This window comes from Coturnix japonica, chromosome Z (assembly GCF_054131305.1).
Source record: "Coturnix japonica strain WE chromosome Z, WE-NBRP24, whole genome shotgun sequence".
NCBI lineage: Eukaryota > Metazoa > Chordata > Aves > Galliformes > Phasianidae > Coturnix > Coturnix japonica.
The window spans coordinates 65,921,670-65,940,052 of record NC_140702.1 but is presented as its reverse complement, the minus strand read 5'-3'; the positions used below and the strand labels follow the sequence as shown (position 1 = coordinate 65,940,052).

Genomic DNA, 18,383 nt, shown 5'->3' with positions numbered 1-18,383 from the left:
TGCTGCAGTGACGCAGTGGAGCTCAGCACTGGGCAGTGCAGGCAGCAGTAAGAGGTTGGCCGGCTGTGCGCAGGGGTGACAGCTCAGGAGTGACAGCTCAGCAACTCTGTGCCCTGCTGCCTCCCCTGTTAGGACAGGCATATGAAGGATCATGCTCTGACTGTTGTGTCTGACCTCATGTGGCTGGTGGGGTTCAGAGCTCCCAACCCTCCCCACCACCAGCTGTTCAGGGACACGGTTGCTATGAGGATGTCAGATGTACCTGGTTGCTATGGGGACACTGTTGGCATGGTGATGCTGTTGCTGTGTCTGGCAGAGGCAGGGATGGAGCACTAGGAAGGCTGTTCCCACCGGAGTCACAGGAATGACAAAAATCCAAGCAGGGAACAGGCAGAGCCCAGCCTTCACCATGACAGGAATGGAGGTGTCTGGGAAGCAGACAGGTGGATGCCCATCTCCCCACAGGCAACCAGAAGGACTGAGGGGACACACTGGGTTGACACAGTCCTCTCTGTAAAATCCATAGAATTCATCATAGAATCATCTGAGTTGGAATGGACACTTAAGAGACAACTCCCCTAAAATGAACAGGAACAGCTACAACTTCTGTTAGGTGCTCAGAGCTCCTCCAGCCTGATCTTTAGTGCCTTCATGTTGGGGTGCTGTGTGCATGACTCCTCAGCAGGCAGATGCTTGCATTGGATGGCACAAGCATCACACTCAGCACACTGCATGCATTGCAATGATGCAAGAGCTCAGTACGGTGTCTCTCTGGGAGATGAAGAGACACAATTGGGTTTGGTGAAGTGAGCAACGTTTTTAATTAAAAATTAATCCCCAACCGGCCGCCTGGCTGGACCAGACAGAGCATTTTGCCTGGCAGAGACAGGGATGGAGGATGAACTCCCGGGTGCCGGACCCCGGGGCCCTCACACAGGCACCACGGCTCAGCATTGCTTGCTGCCTCCATAACAGTGGGGCTGGAGCTGCCTGTCTGCCCCACACCCACCAACCCCCAGCCCACTGTGAACCAGGATTCATTCCTGAGCTGCAGCTTGGGGAACTGAAGCAATCTCCTGCAGCAGGGAGAAGGGGCAGTGGGGTCTCCTTCCCTCTGCTCCATCTCACCTCCCACCCCCCTCAGGGTGCCCAGGGTCAGGGTTTTGCCCCCCTCATGTAGCTGGCAGTACCCCAGGATGCAGCCCAGTATGTGGCAGAGCTTCCGCACTGCTGCCAACATGACCTAAGGCTGTACAGGAGCACATGAGGACACCCTGGCTGGCACATAGGACTAGAGGACCTGACTGTCATTGCATCCCCCCATTTCCCCCAGCTCCTCTCAGAGGCTGAGACAGCAGTACTGTAAGCAGATCTGGAGGCCCAGCGCATGCATTGCCCCCTCCCAGCAAGGCTTGGTGCCCTGCAGCTGCCCAGGGCTGATGGCACTAGCAGGGATGTCACCGCTCCAGCACAATGGGGTGGGGACAACCACATGCAGGGCACCAAGGTGTCACCAGGGGGCTGAAGGTAGTGGGGACAAGGGCACTCCTGTGCCAGATGGAGTGGCAAGAAATGCCTGCTGACAAGTTCAACCAGGCTGTAATTGTGACACCAGGACAGCTGTGCGCCAGCCTGGAGGAGTCCTGCTGTTCCGTGTGTCACCATCCCTGCCTGAGTCCAGTGCACTGGTAGCATCAGCTGGTGCAAATGCTGTTGATGGAGGCCACCGCTGGATCAACGAGCCCCAGCTCCTCCTGTTCGTTGACACAGAGCTGGTACCCACAGCCCTTACGGCGGGGCAGTGGCCCCAGGCGCCCACTGGGCTTGGCACGGGGTGGCAGCAGGAAGCCCACGCTGCCAGCAATGAGCAGGTGCCAAATACTGTGGATGTAGAAGTAGTTCTCCTCTGTCTCCACGAAGGCATAGAGCAACACGGCAGCCACCGCAATCAGCGCACCTGGGCACAGGTAGAACACCCAACGCTTCCAGGTGGGCGGGTAGCAGTGACGGCGACGGATGGAGCGAGCTGTCTGCATGGGGACAACAGGACCTCAGGGGTGGCCATGGCCCCTCTGCCATCACACCATGACAGGCCATGTCCCCCACCCCGTGGTGACAGGCTGGGGAGGGCTGAGCATGGAGACAGGTGATAGAACAGGAAGGGGATGCAGAGGGTCCTTACCCAAGCAATGGCCATGATGCCCAAGGCAAAAAGGCTGGGTCCTAGCAGGTTCCATAGCCCATGGCGGTCCATCTGTAGTGCCATGGAGAGCAGCATGGCCCCCAGAAGGTACAGCACCTGTGGGGTGGTGATGGGGACATCAGGATGGACCTCCACTCCAGGACCCCTTCCCACCACATGCACTTTCTCTGCACTCACCTGCTTGACCACGGGCTGCAGCCGGGCCATGGCGATGACAGTGACCCAGACAGACATGAGGGAACCCAGGAAGTCGCAGAACTGCAGCACATCATAGTCCATGATGCAGAAGACCACGATGCCTGGCTGGTCACAGGCGTGATAAAACTGGGGCAACAGAGGGAATGGGGTGAGAGTTGTTCCATATTGCCCAACTCCCTGCCCACCATCCATTCAGTATCTCAACACTGGCTATACTTTCAGTATCTAAAGAGGGTCTGTAAGAAAGAAGGGGACACACTCTTTAGGAGGGTCTGTTGTGATAGGACAGGGAGAAATGATTTTGATCTAACAGGGGAGATTTAGATATGGGTTGCCCAAAGAGGTGGTAGATGCCCCATCCTTGGAGACTCTCAAGGTCAGGCCCTGAGGACCTGACTGAGCTGTAGGTATTCCTGTTTACTGCAGAGGAGTTGGACTAGATGACATTTCCAACTCAAATGATCCAACGATTCTATCCCCACCCTGCACTTACAGTGGAGAAGAACATTGTGAAGATGTAAACAGCAGCTTCCAGGAGGTAGTGGCTGCGCACAGCGATGGCCACGGGAGGCACAAACATGACATTGCTGAGGCAGAGCAGCAGAGTGGAGAGGAGCTGGAAACCATAGGAGAATGCCTCAGCATTGTCAGTGCAGCCCCAGCCATTCCATCCTGCAAGAGAGGGGAAGCTCCATCCAGTACCCATTGGAGAGCTGGGACAGGAGGACTGATGCCTAGAGAAGATCTTACCAGCTTTGCACTCGCAGGCTGCATACAAATAATTGTTGGTGCGCAGCAGCTTGCACTGCCCATAGATGCCACAGTCATTGATGCAGGGCGAGAGGTAGGCGCGCAGGTAGACCTCAGCCGTCACATTGATGCAAGGCTCGAACCTGCCCCATGGGGGAACAAAGTCAAACACCTGAATGTGTACACACTGGGCATGAGCACAGCCCCTAGATGCACACAAGCCAACAGCTGCTTCCCAACTGAGAGTTTCAGAGCAGAGCTGCAGGAGCCCACCAACGGGTATGGTGCAGTGACACCCAGCTCTGCCAGGACAAGGAGGCTGGGATACAGTGGGATGCAGTGGGATGCGGTGACACACAGCAGGCATGCTGGGATCTTACCCATGCTCTGTGGCACAGAGGGAGCGCAGGCTCAGGTACCAGCTGCCCGTCTGGGGGTAGGGGATGCGCAGGCGGCTCAGGCTGGCCGTGGCGTTGACAGAGAGCAGGAAGCCTGCCAGGGATTCTGTCGGCAGGGAAAGCCGTGGGTGAGCTGGGCAGCGGGCAGGCCAGGCACCCACCCACCCCAGGCAGCCCCTGGCAGGGCATAGGGGTCAAAACCCACAACCACAGCAGGGGGGCAGGCACGGCACAGCCTACCTGTCTCACAGGTAACCGATGCATTGTCACCAGACGTCAGTGGGACCTCATGGTTCAGACAGCCAAACACTGTCACGTTCTCACCACACAGGGAGCTCTGAGGGCAGAGGGGAGTTGGCCCTAAAGCAGCACTGGGAGTGTCCCCTGCTCTGACAGCACCCTAACGTATCACCCACGAGCACCCTGCTCATTATCTACTGTTCAAGCATCCTAACCCATGGTCCACCACCCAACAGCTCTCAAATCATGATCCATGACCCAAAGGCACCCCCGCCCCAGACCCAACACGCCCATCTCCTGGCCCAACCACCTCACCACGTTGAGCCGCAGCTCCAGGTTGAGCACCCCGCCACTGTCCAGCACCGGCAGGAGGTTGATGACAAAGACAGCAGGGCGGTCGGGCGGCACTGACACGTTGGGCCCAAAGAAGATGTAGAAGTGGACGGAGAAGGTGTCGAGCTCGTTGCGTAGCGTGGGGCGGATGGGCCAGCAGCGCTCAGTCGCAGGCATGGTGGAAGAGACGGGGAGCGGGCGCTTGGTGCTATTGGGGCTGGTGGGAGGGGGGCTGTCCCCCAGCACCACCCCACCCGCAGAACCAAAGGAATGTGGCATGTTCATGGAGGCGCTGGAGGGCAGGAAGGGCGGCCGGGCCAGGCTGGGGCGGGAGCAGTCTGGGAGCAGAGCTGTCAGCCCTGGCACCGCACAGCCCCCTGGCCCCCCGCCCTCACCTCCCACCTGATCTCTGCATCCACCAGGTTGGCAATCCATGCATCCTAGCACATCCCAGTGTCCCAACACCTCCCAGTATCCCAGAGCGTTCCAATGTCTCAGCACATGCCAGTGTCCCACAGCATCCCAGCACCTCCCAGTGTCCCAGTACTTCCCAGCAACTCCTAAGGCCCCAATATCTCCAAACATCTCCCAGTGTCCCAGCACCTCCCAGTGGATCCCAGCATCCCCAGCAAGCTGAGTGTCATTCTGTACCCAGATCCCACAGGAAACCCTTTCCATCTCCCACTCAAGTCCATGCCCTCTCAAGTCTCCCTGTGCCCTCTCAAGTCTCCCTGTGCCCCTCACCTGTCAGCTGCACAGTGATCTGGAAGGAGACGGTGCCTGGAGCCCCAGGATGCCTCTCCACCAGCACATAGTACCAGTGCTGCCAGAAAGGCAGGTCTAGTGCCAGCTGGCAGGGTGTGTGCTCCCGGCAGTCCAGTGCTGTTGAATTGTGCAGTGGGGGGGCCTTCGCTCGCATGCGCAGCCAGAGTGGGCAACCCTCAGCCCCGTGGCACCGCAGCACCTCCACCAGCACACGTGACGTGTAGCTGGGCACAAACACCCTGCAAGATGCTTTCATCAGCACAGATCAGTGGGCTGGGTCCCAAGGCTGCCCTTCCTTATCAGATCCTCTCACACTCACTTGTAGAGGCAGGAGCGGTTATGGGGAGCCATGCTCTGTTCAGTGACGTAACCAGGGTACAGCACAGCAATGTTCACCAGGCGCTGCACAATGAGCTGTGGCTGGAAGAGGTACTGGCACTCCTCATAGAGGCCCTGTGCCAGTAGGACAGTCAACATGGGGACCAGCCACACCGAGCCACTGTCCCACAGGCACAGGCCCTGCACTATGGTGATGGGGTAGGCAATCTGCCCTAGTCTATTATCCCCAAAGATGCCCAGGACCCCTGTCAATTATTCATATGCTCCCCAAGTGCCCCATGCAAGACATCTAGCCAATCCAACTTATTTGTTCCCCCAGCCCATCACCTTGACGGAGATCTTGCCCTCATCCTTGGGGAGGTGGGCAGCCAGGAACCAGTCTCCAGGCAGGGGGCTGGTGATATTGAACACCCCCGTGGTGCGGTTGGGCAAGGTCCAGGTGAGGGTCAGCGCAAAGGAGCCAGGGACAGCCGTGTCACTGGGAAAGTGTGTGTGCAGGGGGTTAATGACGGAAGGAGCCCCTGAGCGGAAATACCTGCAGGAGAGACAGCAGTTAACAGAGCCCAGGCTGGGCAGCATGGAAGGGGCAGCCCACCCCACAAGCAGCGTGTGTCTCTGCAAGCAAACACAGAGCCATTATGGGGAAGACATCAGTAAGCCAGGACCTCAGTGGAGACCCTGATCTCCCTGTTCAAGTAAAACTGGTCATGGATGAGCTGCACAAAGGAATGAAAAATGCAACAAGTGAATTATGTATGGGGAGGGAGAGAGAGTATATGCATCTGCAAGTGTATGAACATGTTTGTGCACATACGTGCAAATGTGCATGTTTGCACACATAATTGTGCATGTGTGTACCTGAATCCAATGCCTGTGTGCCTGTGTATGCATGAACTGTGCATGCATGCAAGCACATGTCTGCACATGTGTGTAGCCATGCATGCACAAGCAAAAAGCAGACAGGTGAAGGCAGGCTGCAGGGCACATCCAGGCAGGCAGCAGCAGAAGGCAGGGTCAGGTAGGAAGGGAACAGAGGAGGCAAACAGCTTACTTACACGGTGATGCTACGGTCTGGGCACTGGTCCCCAAAGGTGCCACCTTGCTCCTTGAAAGTGATGAGATTCCAAACAGCAATGACCGTGTCCTCAGGGATGTGGAAGTGAAAGAGTTCAATGCTGGCAAAGGAGCGGAAGGGACTGAGCTTGCGTGGTGTGCGGGTGAAGTAGTCAGTCACGAAGAGCCCATCTGCAGAAGAGATACAAGAGACTCTCAGTGTGAGGAGCAGGAGAAGCTGCAAGTGAGCCATTTCACTGTATGCCCAGGGCTGATGTCAGCTGTGACCACCCGTGGCACAGTCTCCACCATTCAGCACCAAGAACTAGAGAGCTATGTACTTTCTGCACAGCTCCTAAGCTCTCCTGTGTTTGTGGAGGAGGAATGGTGCACATATGTATGCACATATGCATGTGTGGGCGCTGTCTGCATGCACAGCTAAATGAAGGCGTGCACACCCACACACGAGGGTGTGTGTGACTGTATACAGCTCTATGTTTAAGACACCTTCTGCTATTGCATGGAATGTCTCACTGCCCAAAAGCCCAGCAGCCTGGGGATTTCAGGAGCTTTAGCAGGAGAAGGAAGACACCTCCTTGGTACAGCAGAAACAAGGAAGATCCGATCTCCAAACAGGAGCAGTAACTTCATTCTACTATTGTACTGTTTCCCCAGTGCCAGCCTAAGAGATCCACGCATTACTCACCAAGAATAAGAAGTCTCTACAAGCAGCCAACAAAGAGGATGCTAGCAGAAGAGCAAATGGGAGCAGGGTTGTGGCCAGGAGGATGTATACAGCAGGGAAGGGGACAGCTGAGAAGAAGGGCTGCTTTTTCCAGTGTCTGGCTGGGAGCATGCGCATGTGCTTGCATGCACGTGTGTTTGTACTGTGTGTGTGCAGCCCCAGCAGGCTGAACACTGACATGCATCTGCTCCCTTGCCTGGAACAAAGGCAGCTCCCCCTCCCTTCGTTGCCAGCCAACACGAAATGGGCATGAAATTCCCATCTGCGTGCAAGTGCACTCAATCACAGTTTCCCTTCCATGAACCACCTGACCAGCCCACAGTTCCCCAGGGGACCGAAGCTCCCTGCCAGCTGGGGTCAGTGAACTGGCAGTGGACCTCAAAGAGAAAGAGATGGTGAACGTGCTCCCAGGACATGGCATGGGGAAAGCACGCAGAGCTTCCTGACCCCATTACACTTCCTGGAGCCCACTCATCTGAGGTAAAGTGAGGGCACACAGGTGCACAGGGAGAGTCAGGCTGGAGCCCTGCGGCAGTGAGGCCACAGCACAGGCAGAAAAGCAGGAAGATGGAACAGAATTTCCTATCTATGAAAGAGAGAAAGGAGAAAAGCAAGAGCGCCTCTGCCCCAGGCCAGAGGCCGAAGAGAGGCGACCTCCTCTCCCAGAAGGGTCAGTACCACGGACAGCTCACCTGATGTCGGGCTCAGGACCACGGACAGCTCCCCCAGCCGCCCCATAGGGCCCCATAGCGCTTCTACTCCACAGCTCGGCCCCCTTCCTCCGTGATCCCCCATACACAACACCGCATACCCCTCCGCAGCCCCCAAATGAAGGCAGCTCCAGAGCCCGACAGCACACTCATTTCATCACGTATTCACTCCAGTGTCCCCCCACTCATCCTCACTGCACACACATCCCCCGCACTGCATGCATCCCTGCTGCCCCACTTCACAGCCCTCTGTCCAGGTGACACGCTGCAATTGCAGATCCCCGTAACCCCTGACCATGAGTCTGACCCCTCTCTCTGGGTGTCCCTGTGCACTTACACCACCTGTGTCCCTCCAGCACGCACACCTCTGAGCCCTCCCTATGTACCACATTGCACGCGTGCCCCACAGCCTGCTTATTGTCAAGCATAACCACCGAACACACATCTCCATGTCCCATTATGCCAACACCCCACTGCCATCTCCCATCACACATGAATATGCCCCATTGTGCTCACACGTCCTGCCCCACTGCCCACGCACCCTATACTCAGTTGCATGGTGTAATGTGGGGTACCCCACACATCAACGTGCCCTGCTGCACACTGACCCCACATCTCGCTGCACACACATCCCGCACCCCATCACACACACTGTCATCCCACGGCGGGCAGATGCTGCGGACGGTCTGCGCTCCATCCTCACCCCATTAATACAAGCACACACCTCCCCCCTTCCTCACCCCCATCCCCCACGCAGCGCTCAGCTCCCCGACCCCCTCGGCCCCTCGACACTCACCGGCGGGCGGCGGCGGCCATAGGAGGAGGAGGAGGAGGAGGGGCAGGAGCAGCAGGGGCAGGCGGAGGAGGGGTATCGGTGTGAGCGGCCGCCCCCGCCCGCCGCCCCGCCGCCCCATCCCACCGCGCCGGCTGCCGAGGGGCGCGCGGCTCCAGCAGCCCCGCCGCGCAGGGGCGACCATGACGTCATCCGTCCCGCCCCCTTTCTCCCTCCCCAATTTTCCTATTGGCGGTTCTGCTTGTCACTCACAACCGGCGCGGCCCCGCTTTCTGCTCGCCATGATACCTCCCACACGCTAGGGGGCGCTGTCGCACTCTAGGCCTCGCCCTTCCCGGTCATCCAACTTCCTACCGCGTCGGGACCGCGTGCGCAGCACTTCCGGTCCGGATCCGGTACCGGGCTCACCATTACCGCCCCCGGTACCGCCCATGGAGTTCCCGGGCGTGCTCTTCCCTTCTTACTTCGGATCCGGCCCCACCAGGGACGAGGGGCGTCCGGCTCCGGCCGCTGGATGGGGGGAGCGGGAAGAGGTGCTGCAGGCCGGGCCTGGACGGCGGCAGGTGAGGAGTAACGGGGGAACGGGATGGGGGAGGCCTGGGGGGCAATGAGTGAGGGGGCAGTGAGGGTATTGAGGGCACTGAGGGGGCTCTGAGGGCACTGAGGGGGCTCTGAGGGCACTGAGGGGGCTCTGAGGAGGCTCTGTGGGCACTGAGGGGGCTCTGTGGGCACTGAGGGGGCTCTGAGGGCACTGAGGGGGCTCTGAGGGTACTGAGGGGGCTCTGAGGGTACTGAGGTGGCTCTGAGGGCACTGAGGGGGCTCTGTGGGCACTGAGGGGGCTCTGTGGGCACTGAGGGGGCTCTGTGGGCACTGAGGGGGCTCTGAGGGTACTGAGGGGGCTCTGAGGGTACTGAGGGGGCACTGACCCTCACCTCCATTCCCCGCTGTCCCTGCAGGTGCTGCCGCCGTTCGTGCCCCTCCGCAGCCACGAGGGGGAGAGCTGGACGCCGGCTGAGCCCGCGGCGGTGCCGCTGCTGCCGCCCAACGTGGGTGAGGATTGAGGGGGCACAGGGGGGGCTGAGAATGGGGCTGCCACCTGGTGCTGGGACGCACTCGGCAGCCCCCCCCCCCCCCCGCCGCCCCCTGCCCCCTCACAGGCTGCTCGGTCCCCAGTGTGACCGCTCAGGATATTCTCTACCACGGTGTCCTGCATAGAAAGCTGCAGACTGGGAAGTCTGGGGCTGCGCTGGACTTTGCCAAGCAGGTACAGGGCTTGGGTGCTGCTGAGGAGACAGGGCTGAGCTCCACCATGACATCACTGCACAGCCCCACACTGCTGTCCCCACGCAGCTAGGGCACTTCTTTGTGGATCATCCTGAGGACGCCTTCAGCTCCCTGGGGCAGCTGCTGCACAACAACTTCCACCTGGGAGACTACAGCCTCGGGGTCAGTGTCCTTGGTGATGCTGAGGGGGGCACTGGTGTACCCCCTCCTTTCTGTTCATAGTGGCACTTCTCTCCTCCCTGCAGAAAGGCAGTGCCAAGGACACAACCATCCGTATGACATCCATGGTGAAGAAGATCAACAATATGGAAGCCAGGCGGTGAGTGCTGCTGGGTTGGGAGGGCGGTGGGCTCCGACACCTACCTGGCACTGATTGTCCCCTCACAGTGGCTGCCCTCGGCATCCGTATGCCAACCACCTGCGCTTGTTCTCTCACCTGTGCCGGGACTGGCTCTTTGAGGTGCCACTGGGACTGCTGGCCGACTGCGTGCATGAAGAGCTGCTGCTACAGTGGACCAGACTGCTCTTCGATGACAGTTCCACAGGGGGAGCACTAGCCTGGCTGCCCCCTCAGGATGCAAGCAGTGACATGGGATGCCTGGTGTACCCTGGCGGGTTGGCCATGAACCACCTCTGTATCCTTTCCTATGATACTTGGGGGACTCTGGGACAGGGGAGCACTGTGTGGCAGTGCCCTTAGCCTGCACTCCAGATTTCCAGAATGTGGTGCTGGAGGAGCAGCCGCGGGCCCAGGGGTTGCCAGTGCAGTTTGAGCTCAACGGGCGCATCCGGCAAGTAGCTGCTGCCCGGGTGGATGGGCAGGGTGAGTAAGCCCTGGGACATGTGCACTGCATACAGAGATAGTGGCATCCCTGCTCTCTCATCTGCCCTCTCTCCTGTCTCCTACTAGACTTTGTTGGCGTTCGCTCTGACTATTACTGTGGTGTCTGGAGGATGTCAGGCAAGACAGGGGCTGCCCCCAGCTCACTGCAGGTCATCCACACTGATGTGCCAGCTTCCTGCCTCACCGTCAGGTGTGTGGTGGGAATACAGAGCTCTGGGAAGGTCCTCAGCTACAAGCCTTCCAATGTAACGCCATGTCTCTGCCCCACAGCCCACACCTGCCTGGGGAGCTGTCAGTCTGTACGCAGAGTGGAGCTGTCTATCTATGGAACATAGAGACAGGGTGAGTTGGGGCTCTGATCCCCAGTGTTTGGTGCTGCAGGAGGCAGGGGTGCCCCACAGCAAGGAAGAGCTCTGTCCTTTTCCCTACAGGCTGCAGCGGCTCCGCCATGACCCCCAGACCTTGTTTTTCCGGGACCACTCACCCTGGCGCTGGAGTGACTTCACTGCTCACCCGCGGGTGCTGAGCTGTGCTGACCGCACTGGCATCCTGTGCCTGGATACTCGGGTGAGCATGAGAACGGGGTTCAGGGTGGGCTGTGGGGTGACCTATGTCAGCCCCATGGTGCTGACAGCACCCTGTTATGCCACTGCAGGCCCCCACTAGATGCCACTTCAACTTCTTCAAGGTGGGTGAGGAAGCCAAGTGCCAGAAGGGTGAACGCGTGGTACTGCCCATGTACCTGGGTAGGGCTCACCCCTGCCAGTACCTCGTTGCCACCCAGGTGAGTCCTCCATGGCTCAGTGTCCCCAGACCTCCCCACCCACCTCGTGCATCTGGTTTGGATGCAGGTGGGGGGCACCCTGCTGAGTTTTGCCCCCTTTCAGTTTGCCGTGTACTTGCTGGACGAGCGTTTGCCGCTGGTGCCTGTGCTGAAATGGGCACACATGATGAAATTCCCCCCTCTGTTCGCTGATGTTGTGCCGGGAGAGTCTGGAAGGAGTCATAAAGTGCTGCTGGGCACCTCTCATACTCAGGAGCTGCTGTTGCTGCAGTACACAGGTGAGAAACCAGGTAGGGGAACGCAGATTCCCCTCATGTCCACATCCTGATCATGCTGCCTCACCAGCTCATTGTTGACATGTCTTACTGCAGGGGGCAGCCAGATGGCCTGCCAGCTCGCAGGGCCACCACAGCGGCTACACAGCATTGCCAGCTGCCTACCTCACCTCCCCATACAGCTCCCACACCAGCAGCACCTGCTCCAGCAGCGCCTCAGCATCCCTGCATCTGGTGAGTGGTCCTGGGCTGTGCAGGTCCTGCAGGGCTAGCAGCCAGCAGTCAGTGCTACATCAGCGTGCTTCAAAAGGCAAATGCTACTCAACGCCATGTGCAAGTTAAGATATTGATGGCTTGGGAGAGGATGTAGGGACAAACTGGGAAAGAGCAGTGAGTGCTGCATTCGTGGGGAGGTAGAGTAGGGTGTGTGGTGACGAAGCCCCATTTATCCCCATAGGGCTGGCTGCCATGCAGCATGGGCAAGGCCAGGAAGATTCCCTTCTAGTGTTCCAGCTCTCCGAGGCCGGTGATGTCTTCTATCAGACACTGAGGCACGAAGCAGCACCCACACCTGTTCCAGACCAGAGGGATGAATCTGAACCAGCTCCCACTCCCAACAAGGGAGATGAGGCAGCAGCATCCCCCGGCTCTCCCATTCTGTTTGGCAGTGAGGAAGAGAAACGGGAGGAGGAAGAAGAGCAGACCTTCTACTTATCCAATGTGGAGGTGATAATCAATGATGAAGAGGAAGAAGAGGAGGTCGTGGCCACACCAGCAGCCCCTGAGGAACCTGAGCCTCGTGCCAGCCCCAGGCCTGCCCCAGATGTACCCAGTGCAGCTGCCACTCTGCGGTACCGCCGCTGGCTGCGGGCACTGCTGAAGGCATGGGTGAGCTCCCGAGCATCCTCCTGCCGATCAGGACGCCCTACCATCAGCCAGTGGCGCCTCTTCACCCACAAGGAGCTGTCGGAGGTGGTACCAACTGCCCTACAGCAGTACCGGCAACAGCTGCACCAGACCATGCGTGAGCGGGGCCGCATCCAGCGCTGGGAGCCAGCCCCAGAGCCCCCCAGCCCACCACCCTCCTTGGAACCCAACGCTTTGAGTTCCAGGCTAACAGCAGCGTGGAGAGGCGGGTGGGGAGCCGCGGAGCTGTCTGGCAGCACCCTGCAGAGGCAGCGAGCGCTGCGGGAGCGGCGACGGGAGCAGAAACGCAAGCAGGCTCACCGCAGCCTGTCGGCCAGCTTCACCTCCTCCATCACCTACCAGTCTGAGCTGTCCGAGCTCAGCAAGGGCGGCACGCCCCGCACCCCCCCGGCCACCCCACGGGAGGCGGCGGTGTGTTCTCAACCCTGCACCCCCCCGCTGCCCCCCACCGACTTCCTGCTGTCCCCTCCGGTGCTGCGCTCCTGCGGCATCCCCAAGGAGCGCCGGCGCACGCTGCAGGACTACCTGAACGTGTGGGCCGAGGGCCCGCAGGATCCCCCCGAGCCCCACTGCAACATCACGGTAGAGCGCTGCATCCCCTCCTCGCAGAGCTCACAGAGCCAGCTCTCCTCCGCCTCGCAGCCGCGCCGCAAGCGCCCCCGTATGGGCTTCTAAGCAGCAATAAAGGCGGAGCGGCACCGTTCTCGTTGTCGGGATCTTTGAGAGAACCCACGCGGAACTCGTGGAGGTGTCTGGGCGGGTGTGTACGCTGGGTGTGTGGGTGAGCGAGCAGCGCTGTGGGAGCTGCCGGCTGGGTGCTGGCAGCGCTGTGGGAGCTGCCGGCTGGGTGCGGCGCGGTGCCGTCCGTGTCACGCGTGGGGACGCGTAGGAGCGTGCGGGCCCTTTAAGGCGGCAGTGACGAGGCGGGAGCTGCTGGCGGGGCGGGGCCGGGGCTGGCGATGGCGGCGCTGCTGGCGCGCGGGTTGGCGCGTGCCTGGGTGGCGCGGGCGCGCGCTGGGCAGGTGGGCGCGCGTTGGGAGGGGGCGCGGGAACCGCGGGGGGGGACGTGGGGAGGAAGGGAAGGAAGGAGAGAGGGGAGAGGGGAGAGGGGGGTCTCGTGGGTGTGCCGGCGTTGTCACCCGTGCAAAGTCCACGACAGAGCGAGCACCGCCCGCTGTGCTCATGGTCGCACTGCGGTTCGTAACCCACGCGCGTGGCCCCGCCGCCTACTTTGCCACCTCACGCCCGTTCCCCACCTCGCACCCGTAGCTGCCCCCGAGCGGCCCCTGTGCGCGGTGCCCTCCCCACGCGCGCCGTGACATCCCCGTGTATCCCCAGCGCTGCCGCTGCGTGTCCGGCGGGCAGGACGGGGAGGTGGGCAAAGCGCAGCGGGCGGCCAACGAGGCGGGCACGGAGGCCACCATCTTCAGCCGGATCATCGCCCGCACCGTGCCGGCCACCATCCTGTACGAGGATGAGGAGGTAGGGGTCAGCGGAGCGCACGCCACACCGTGGGTTGTACCCACGCGAGAGCGCGTGGCTCAGCCTGCCCCTCCTCCCTCAGTGCCTGGTATTCCGCGACGTAGCTCCTCAGGCTCCCGTCCACTTCCTAGTGATCCCCAAGCGCCCCATCCCTCGGCTAAGCCGCGTGGGGCCGCAGGACGCGCAGGTGAGCGGGGCTGGCTGCCAAGGGCAGCAGCTGGGTGAGGGGCGCTGGGCTGAGCCCTGCTCTGCTCCCACAGCTCCTGGGACACCTGATGGTGGTGGCAGCGCGCACTGCTCAGGCAGAGGGGCTGTCTGACGGATACCGGCTGGGTGAGTCCAGTGTAACCCCCGCTTGTCACCCCACGGGTGACACTCCCTACCCTGATCCTTGCTCCTCTCCCGGCAGTCATCAACGATGGGAAGCACGGTGCCCAGTCTGTGTACCACCTGCACCTCCACGTGCTGGGTGGGAGGCAGATGAACTGGCCGCCCGGCTGAGGTCCCCCTGCCCCCCCGGGTCACCCCACAATAAAGTTTCTTGGGGACACACTGTGGATTTTCTGGCTGCTTTGTGGTGACTCCCTCAGGGATGGGAATCGGCTGTGAGTTCTGACCCATGCACACAGACCGTGTACACATGTACACATGTACATTGCACAGCCGAGACACACTGTGCACCCAAAACTGTGCAAAATGTTGCGTTGCACAGCGCAGACCGCGCACAACAACGCACCCCACACCGTATGCATCAGTATCAAGCGTGCCTCTGCCACGGTGCACAGCACGCTGCGCTGCTCACCCCAGCACCCCCGCCCCCCCCCACCCCAGCACGTGCAAAACACGCTCAGCGCGCTCCTGTCGGAGCAGCTCCAGCCCACGCGGACACGTGCAGGGCCGCAACGCGCAGGCGTCCGTGGGTTCCCTGCCCCGCGCCTCCCGCTCCGTCCGCCGCTAAATTTAGCGCGGGGCGGGCGCTGGCGCAGCTCGCAGCCCACCTGGCACCGCAGTCTGGGCCCCCGCCAACCGCCCGGGGACCGCAGCCGCCGGGGATAATGTGGGGTCTGTTCAGCAGGGTGCTGCTGCTGCTGGGGCCCGGTTGGGGGGCACCGGCAGGTCCCTGCTCTCCGCGTGCTGCTCGCTGCCCCCCGAGGCTCCCACTGCCGGGGGCTGAGCTGCTGGGTCCTTTCTGTACGACTGGCGGGCAGCAGCACAGCAGGAGGAGGCTGGCGAACGCCAGAAGCACCCCTTGGGCTGGGGCGGGGGGGGGGGTCCCCAAAAATGCATAGGCGCCGAGGCCCCGTCTCCGTGCCACGCCGTGGGGAATGGGGCGGGCGAAGGTCCAGAGCTGTTCTCATTCCTCAGCCAAGGACTATCGCAAATGACGCAAGTTCTCCAAAGAGATCGAGGGGGGGAGGGGGGTGGAGGAGCGGGGGGGGATGTGTCACCAGCACGCCGTGCCCAGATGTGCTCCAGCCCCGGGCCCCTCCACAGGGCTCCGGCACGGACGGCTGCAGCTGCCCCGCTGCCCCCCGCCTGGCGCGAGACCCAGCGCCTGGGGAGGGGCCGCCGCGCTGGGGCAGGGGGTGGGACGTGAGGTCGGCCAGGACAAACAGAGGCCCCAAAGCCGGAGCGCGGTGGCACCGCCGGCTCACACCGCAGAGCGCTGCAATAACAGCCCGGGGCCGGCGCCGCCGTCAAAGGGCCCTTCTTCTGCCCGGCGGGGGGGGGAGCGGGGCCGGCGTCCTGCAGGCGCTGAGGGCGGCTCGGCCCTGCCCTGCCTGCCCCGGGCTGTCACCGTGGGGCCGAGCTCGCAGCTGGGCGCCGGGCACCACGGCCCCGCCCAGCCCCGCAGCGCGCACGTGGCCGGAGCCCGCGCCCGCGCCGTCATGGCCACGCCCCTTTGCCTCTAGCCCCGCCCCCTTGCCCCAGGCCCCGCCCCCTTGCCCCTCTGTCCCCGTGTTGCCCCGCTCTCACTCCCGCCATTGGGAAGCGCGCCCTCGCTCGGCTCCACCAATCAGCGCGCGGGAAGTGCGGTCTGGGCGCGCGTTCCCCGTCCCCATGGAGATGCGTGGCTCAGCCATGCAGCGCGGAGCGCGGCGGGGGCCTGAGACCCCCCACGGGTGGGTCCGGGACACCAGGGGGGGCGTGGGGAGATCAATGGGGTCACGAGCTTTGGGGATCCCCGGTGTGTTCTGGGGGTCCAAAGCAGTGGGCACGGAGGGGGACGCACCGTGGGATGCAGCCCGGCCGTTCCTCTGTCCCCACGCAGGGTCGCTCTGACCGGACACGTCGTTCCCGTGTACCCTGAGGATGGAGCCCGGCACAGGGTCAGGCTGCAGGGGGAGGCGCTGCTGCCCGTGGTGGCGCCGTGCCGCAGGGACACGCCGGTGTTTGTGGCCGAGCAGCCCCGGGAGCTGATGACGGTCCCGACCGAGCACCCGGGAGAGGTGTTGGATGCAGAGGAGGAGCACCACGAGGTGCCACCGGCTCTGACTGAGGAGCCTCCCAAGGTGCCCACAGCCAAGGACCTCCCTGAGGTGCCAGCAGAGCAGCTGGAGTGCAATGTGCCACAGGGCACCTGCCTGACCCACAGCTGGCAGGAGGAGGTAAAACCCTGCCCCAAACCCAACCTGGGGGCCACCATGAGCCCCTGCTCCCTAAACAGCCACCCGAGCTGCTGGGATGCCCTTGAGTTTTGTGGGATGGGGAAGGAGCCTGACAGTGCCCACCCTGAGGCTCAGCTGAGCACAGGCAGGGAGGTTCAGGGGAACGTCTGCTGTAGTGGAGCAATGGTGCGTGTTCCAGAAGCATCAATTTAGGCAAAAATTAGATGGAGAACACCCAAAATTCTCACTGTCTGCTCTGGACCCCTACGTCCACAGGGCTGAAGTTTCCTTCATGGAAAGCTGTGAGCACCCTGGGACAGTGACCCCACGGTGTGCCCCACACTGTGTCCCCAGGGAGCTACCGACCACCTGGACAACGCGGTACAACCAGAGCTGGGCAGTGAGGGCTTTGCCTACCAGCACGGCCACCACAAGCTGCCGCCCCCCCTGCACCCATCAGCCTCATTGCCAAGCAGCACCACCAGTGATGCCATCTGCATGCCCTACCGAATCCCACCGCTGGCACAAGGTACAGCCTCAAATAAAGGGGGAGAGGGGTTGAAAGGGGGGGGGAAGGGAGTCATGATGTTAAGGATGCTGGCTCCCCACAGGGCAGCAGGAGGCCATGCTGTACCAGAAGTACCGGTGAGCCTGTGGGACCCTAAGAGTGGTCCAGTCCTTAGGGACTCCGACATTGGTCACGGGAAGGTGGGTCCTGGCACCCCACACCCTCCCGCTGCCCTGCAGGCCAGAGCTGATGGAGGAGATCCACCCACTGCCCAGTCACATGGAGGCCCACACCATGCACCGGGATTACACAGGGGGCTTCCAGCCCACACCCCCACCTGCCTCCAAGGTACTGCCTGCCATCCTGCACCCCAAAGTGGGGTCTCCACACTATCCCCCAACTCACAGAGGATTTCCCCTTTTCTCCTGCAGCCCCATAACTACCACATGGAGCAGCCCTACAGCTTCTGGATGGAGCACATCCACAATGTGCCTGTGAGCATCCGCACCCTGCCCCACCATCTTGCTGTACCCACTGCTCACAGGGGTCTCTGTATCTCTGCCCTCCAGGGCGTCACCTGCATCCGCACTGGAGACAGTCCCTTCCGCAGGAACGCCGCCTTCTCCACCCCCATCACCGAGTACCTGGAGCAGCCCCTGCCCCATCAGCCAGTGAACCGCCGGCTGCGGCCCAGCATGAAATAAAGAGCAGGGGCCAGTCCTGCTGCTGGCACCCTGGTGTTCCCCAGGATGTCCCCAGAGCATGTTGTGGGTACCCCAAATCCCAATGCAAAGGCGCTCTTTATGGAACAGCACACTACAAGATGTGGCACATCCCCTGGGACATGTCCTTCCACTGTGTCCAGTGTCCCCATCCCTATTCCCAGCTGGGTGATTTGCATCCCCACCCCCAGGTGGATGATATGTGTCCTCATCCCTGTCCCCAGGAGGATGACATGTAAACCCATTCCCAACTCCATAGGGATGACACACATCCCCATCCTTATCCCCTTGGTCCCCATCTCTGTCCTCAACCCCAGGTGGATGATGTGTCCCCATTCCCAGGCTAGTGACACAAATCCCCACCCCCATGTCCAGATTGGTGACTCATCACCTTCCCCATCCCCAACCCCACATGGGTGA

General features: G+C 61.4%; 4 protein-coding genes across 5 annotated transcripts; 3 read left to right on the top strand and 1 right to left on the bottom strand.

Annotated features, from left to right (window-relative positions):
* Positions 1-797: 797 nt before the first annotated feature.
* TMEM8B (transmembrane protein 8B) lies at positions 798-8,732 on the bottom strand. The gene is given in 14 exon segments (XM_015848433.3): positions 798-2,030; positions 2,183-2,299; positions 2,381-2,527; positions 2,895-3,073; positions 3,152-3,294; positions 3,532-3,655; positions 3,790-3,886; positions 4,105-4,460; positions 4,867-5,126; positions 5,207-5,340; positions 5,554-5,761; positions 6,282-6,471; positions 8,531-8,653; positions 8,656-8,732. Coding segments are annotated over 14 exon segments (2,478 nt in total). The 5' UTR covers positions 8,720-8,732; the 3' UTR covers positions 798-1,694.
* A 150-nt stretch (positions 8,733-8,882) lies between these two features.
* Positions 8,883-13,345, top strand: TAF1C (TATA-box binding protein associated factor, RNA polymerase I subunit C). The gene is made up of 14 exons (XM_015848439.3): positions 8,883-9,090; positions 9,485-9,578; positions 9,686-9,792; positions 9,879-9,974; positions 10,058-10,131; positions 10,200-10,447; positions 10,525-10,635; positions 10,723-10,846; positions 10,927-10,998; positions 11,088-11,223; positions 11,312-11,440; positions 11,544-11,718; positions 11,812-11,949; positions 12,173-13,345. The coding sequence occupies exons 1-14, from the start codon at positions 8,959-8,961 to the stop codon at positions 13,315-13,317; spliced, it is 2,781 nt and encodes a 926-aa protein (XP_015703925.1). The 5' UTR covers positions 8,883-8,958; the 3' UTR covers positions 13,318-13,345.
* Positions 13,346-13,585: 240 nt separating this feature from the next.
* On the top strand, positions 13,586-14,676 carry HINT2 (histidine triad nucleotide binding protein 2). 2 transcript variants are annotated; one of them, XM_015848441.3, is made up of 5 exons: positions 13,586-13,664; positions 13,981-14,124; positions 14,207-14,311; positions 14,385-14,457; positions 14,534-14,676. In XM_015848441.3, exons 1-5 carry the CDS (start codon positions 13,602-13,604, stop codon positions 14,623-14,625), a joined length of 477 nt encoding a protein of 158 aa, XP_015703927.1. In that variant the 5' UTR covers positions 13,586-13,601; the 3' UTR covers positions 14,626-14,676. The 2 variants fall into 2 exon arrangements, with proteins under 2 accessions (XP_015703927.1, XP_015703926.1); XM_015848440.3 differs by having other exon boundaries at positions 13,912-14,124.
* Positions 14,677-16,071: 1,395 nt separating this feature from the next.
* Positions 16,072-17,988, top strand: SPAG8 (sperm associated antigen 8). Its single transcript, XM_015848292.3, has 7 exons — positions 16,072-16,247; positions 16,397-16,733; positions 17,088-17,262; positions 17,345-17,378; positions 17,481-17,589; positions 17,673-17,735; positions 17,811-17,988. The coding sequence occupies exons 1-7, from the start codon at positions 16,186-16,188 to the stop codon at positions 17,943-17,945; spliced, it is 915 nt and encodes a 304-aa protein (XP_015703778.1). The 5' UTR covers positions 16,072-16,185; the 3' UTR covers positions 17,946-17,988.
* The last annotated feature ends 395 nt before the right edge of the window (positions 17,989-18,383 follow it).

Excerpts from the sequence above, each read along its gene's own strand:
- TAF1C (XM_015848439.3), top strand. The coding sequence starts at position 8,959 with ATGGAGTTCCCGGGCGTGCTCTTCCCTTCTTACTTCGGATCCGGCCCC. Across the intron at positions 9,091-9,484 it reads CCGGGCCTGGACGGCGGCAG|GTGCTGCCGCCGTTCGTGCC; the intron begins GTGAGGAGTAAC and ends CTGTCCCTGCAG. Across the intron at positions 11,224-11,311 it reads TCCTGTGCCTGGATACTCGG|GCCCCCACTAGATGCCACTT; the intron begins GTGAGCATGAGA and ends ATGCCACTGCAG.
- HINT2 (XM_015848440.3), top strand. The coding sequence starts at position 13,602 with ATGGCGGCGCTGCTGGCGCGCGGGTTGGCGCGTGCCTGGGTGGCGCGG. Across the intron at positions 14,312-14,384 it reads TGGGGCCGCAGGACGCGCAG|CTCCTGGGACACCTGATGGT; the intron begins GTGAGCGGGGCT and ends CTGCTCCCACAG. Across the intron at positions 14,458-14,533 it reads GTCTGACGGATACCGGCTGG|TCATCAACGATGGGAAGCAC; the intron begins GTGAGTCCAGTG and ends CTCTCCCGGCAG.
- SPAG8 (XM_015848292.3), top strand. The coding sequence starts at position 16,186 with ATGGAGATGCGTGGCTCAGCCATGCAGCGCGGAGCGCGGCGGGGGCCT. Across the intron at positions 16,248-16,396 it reads GGGCCTGAGACCCCCCACGG|GGTCGCTCTGACCGGACACG; the intron begins GTGGGTCCGGGA and ends GTCCCCACGCAG. Across the intron at positions 17,379-17,480 it reads ATGCTGTACCAGAAGTACCG|GCCAGAGCTGATGGAGGAGA; the intron begins GTGAGCCTGTGG and ends GCTGCCCTGCAG.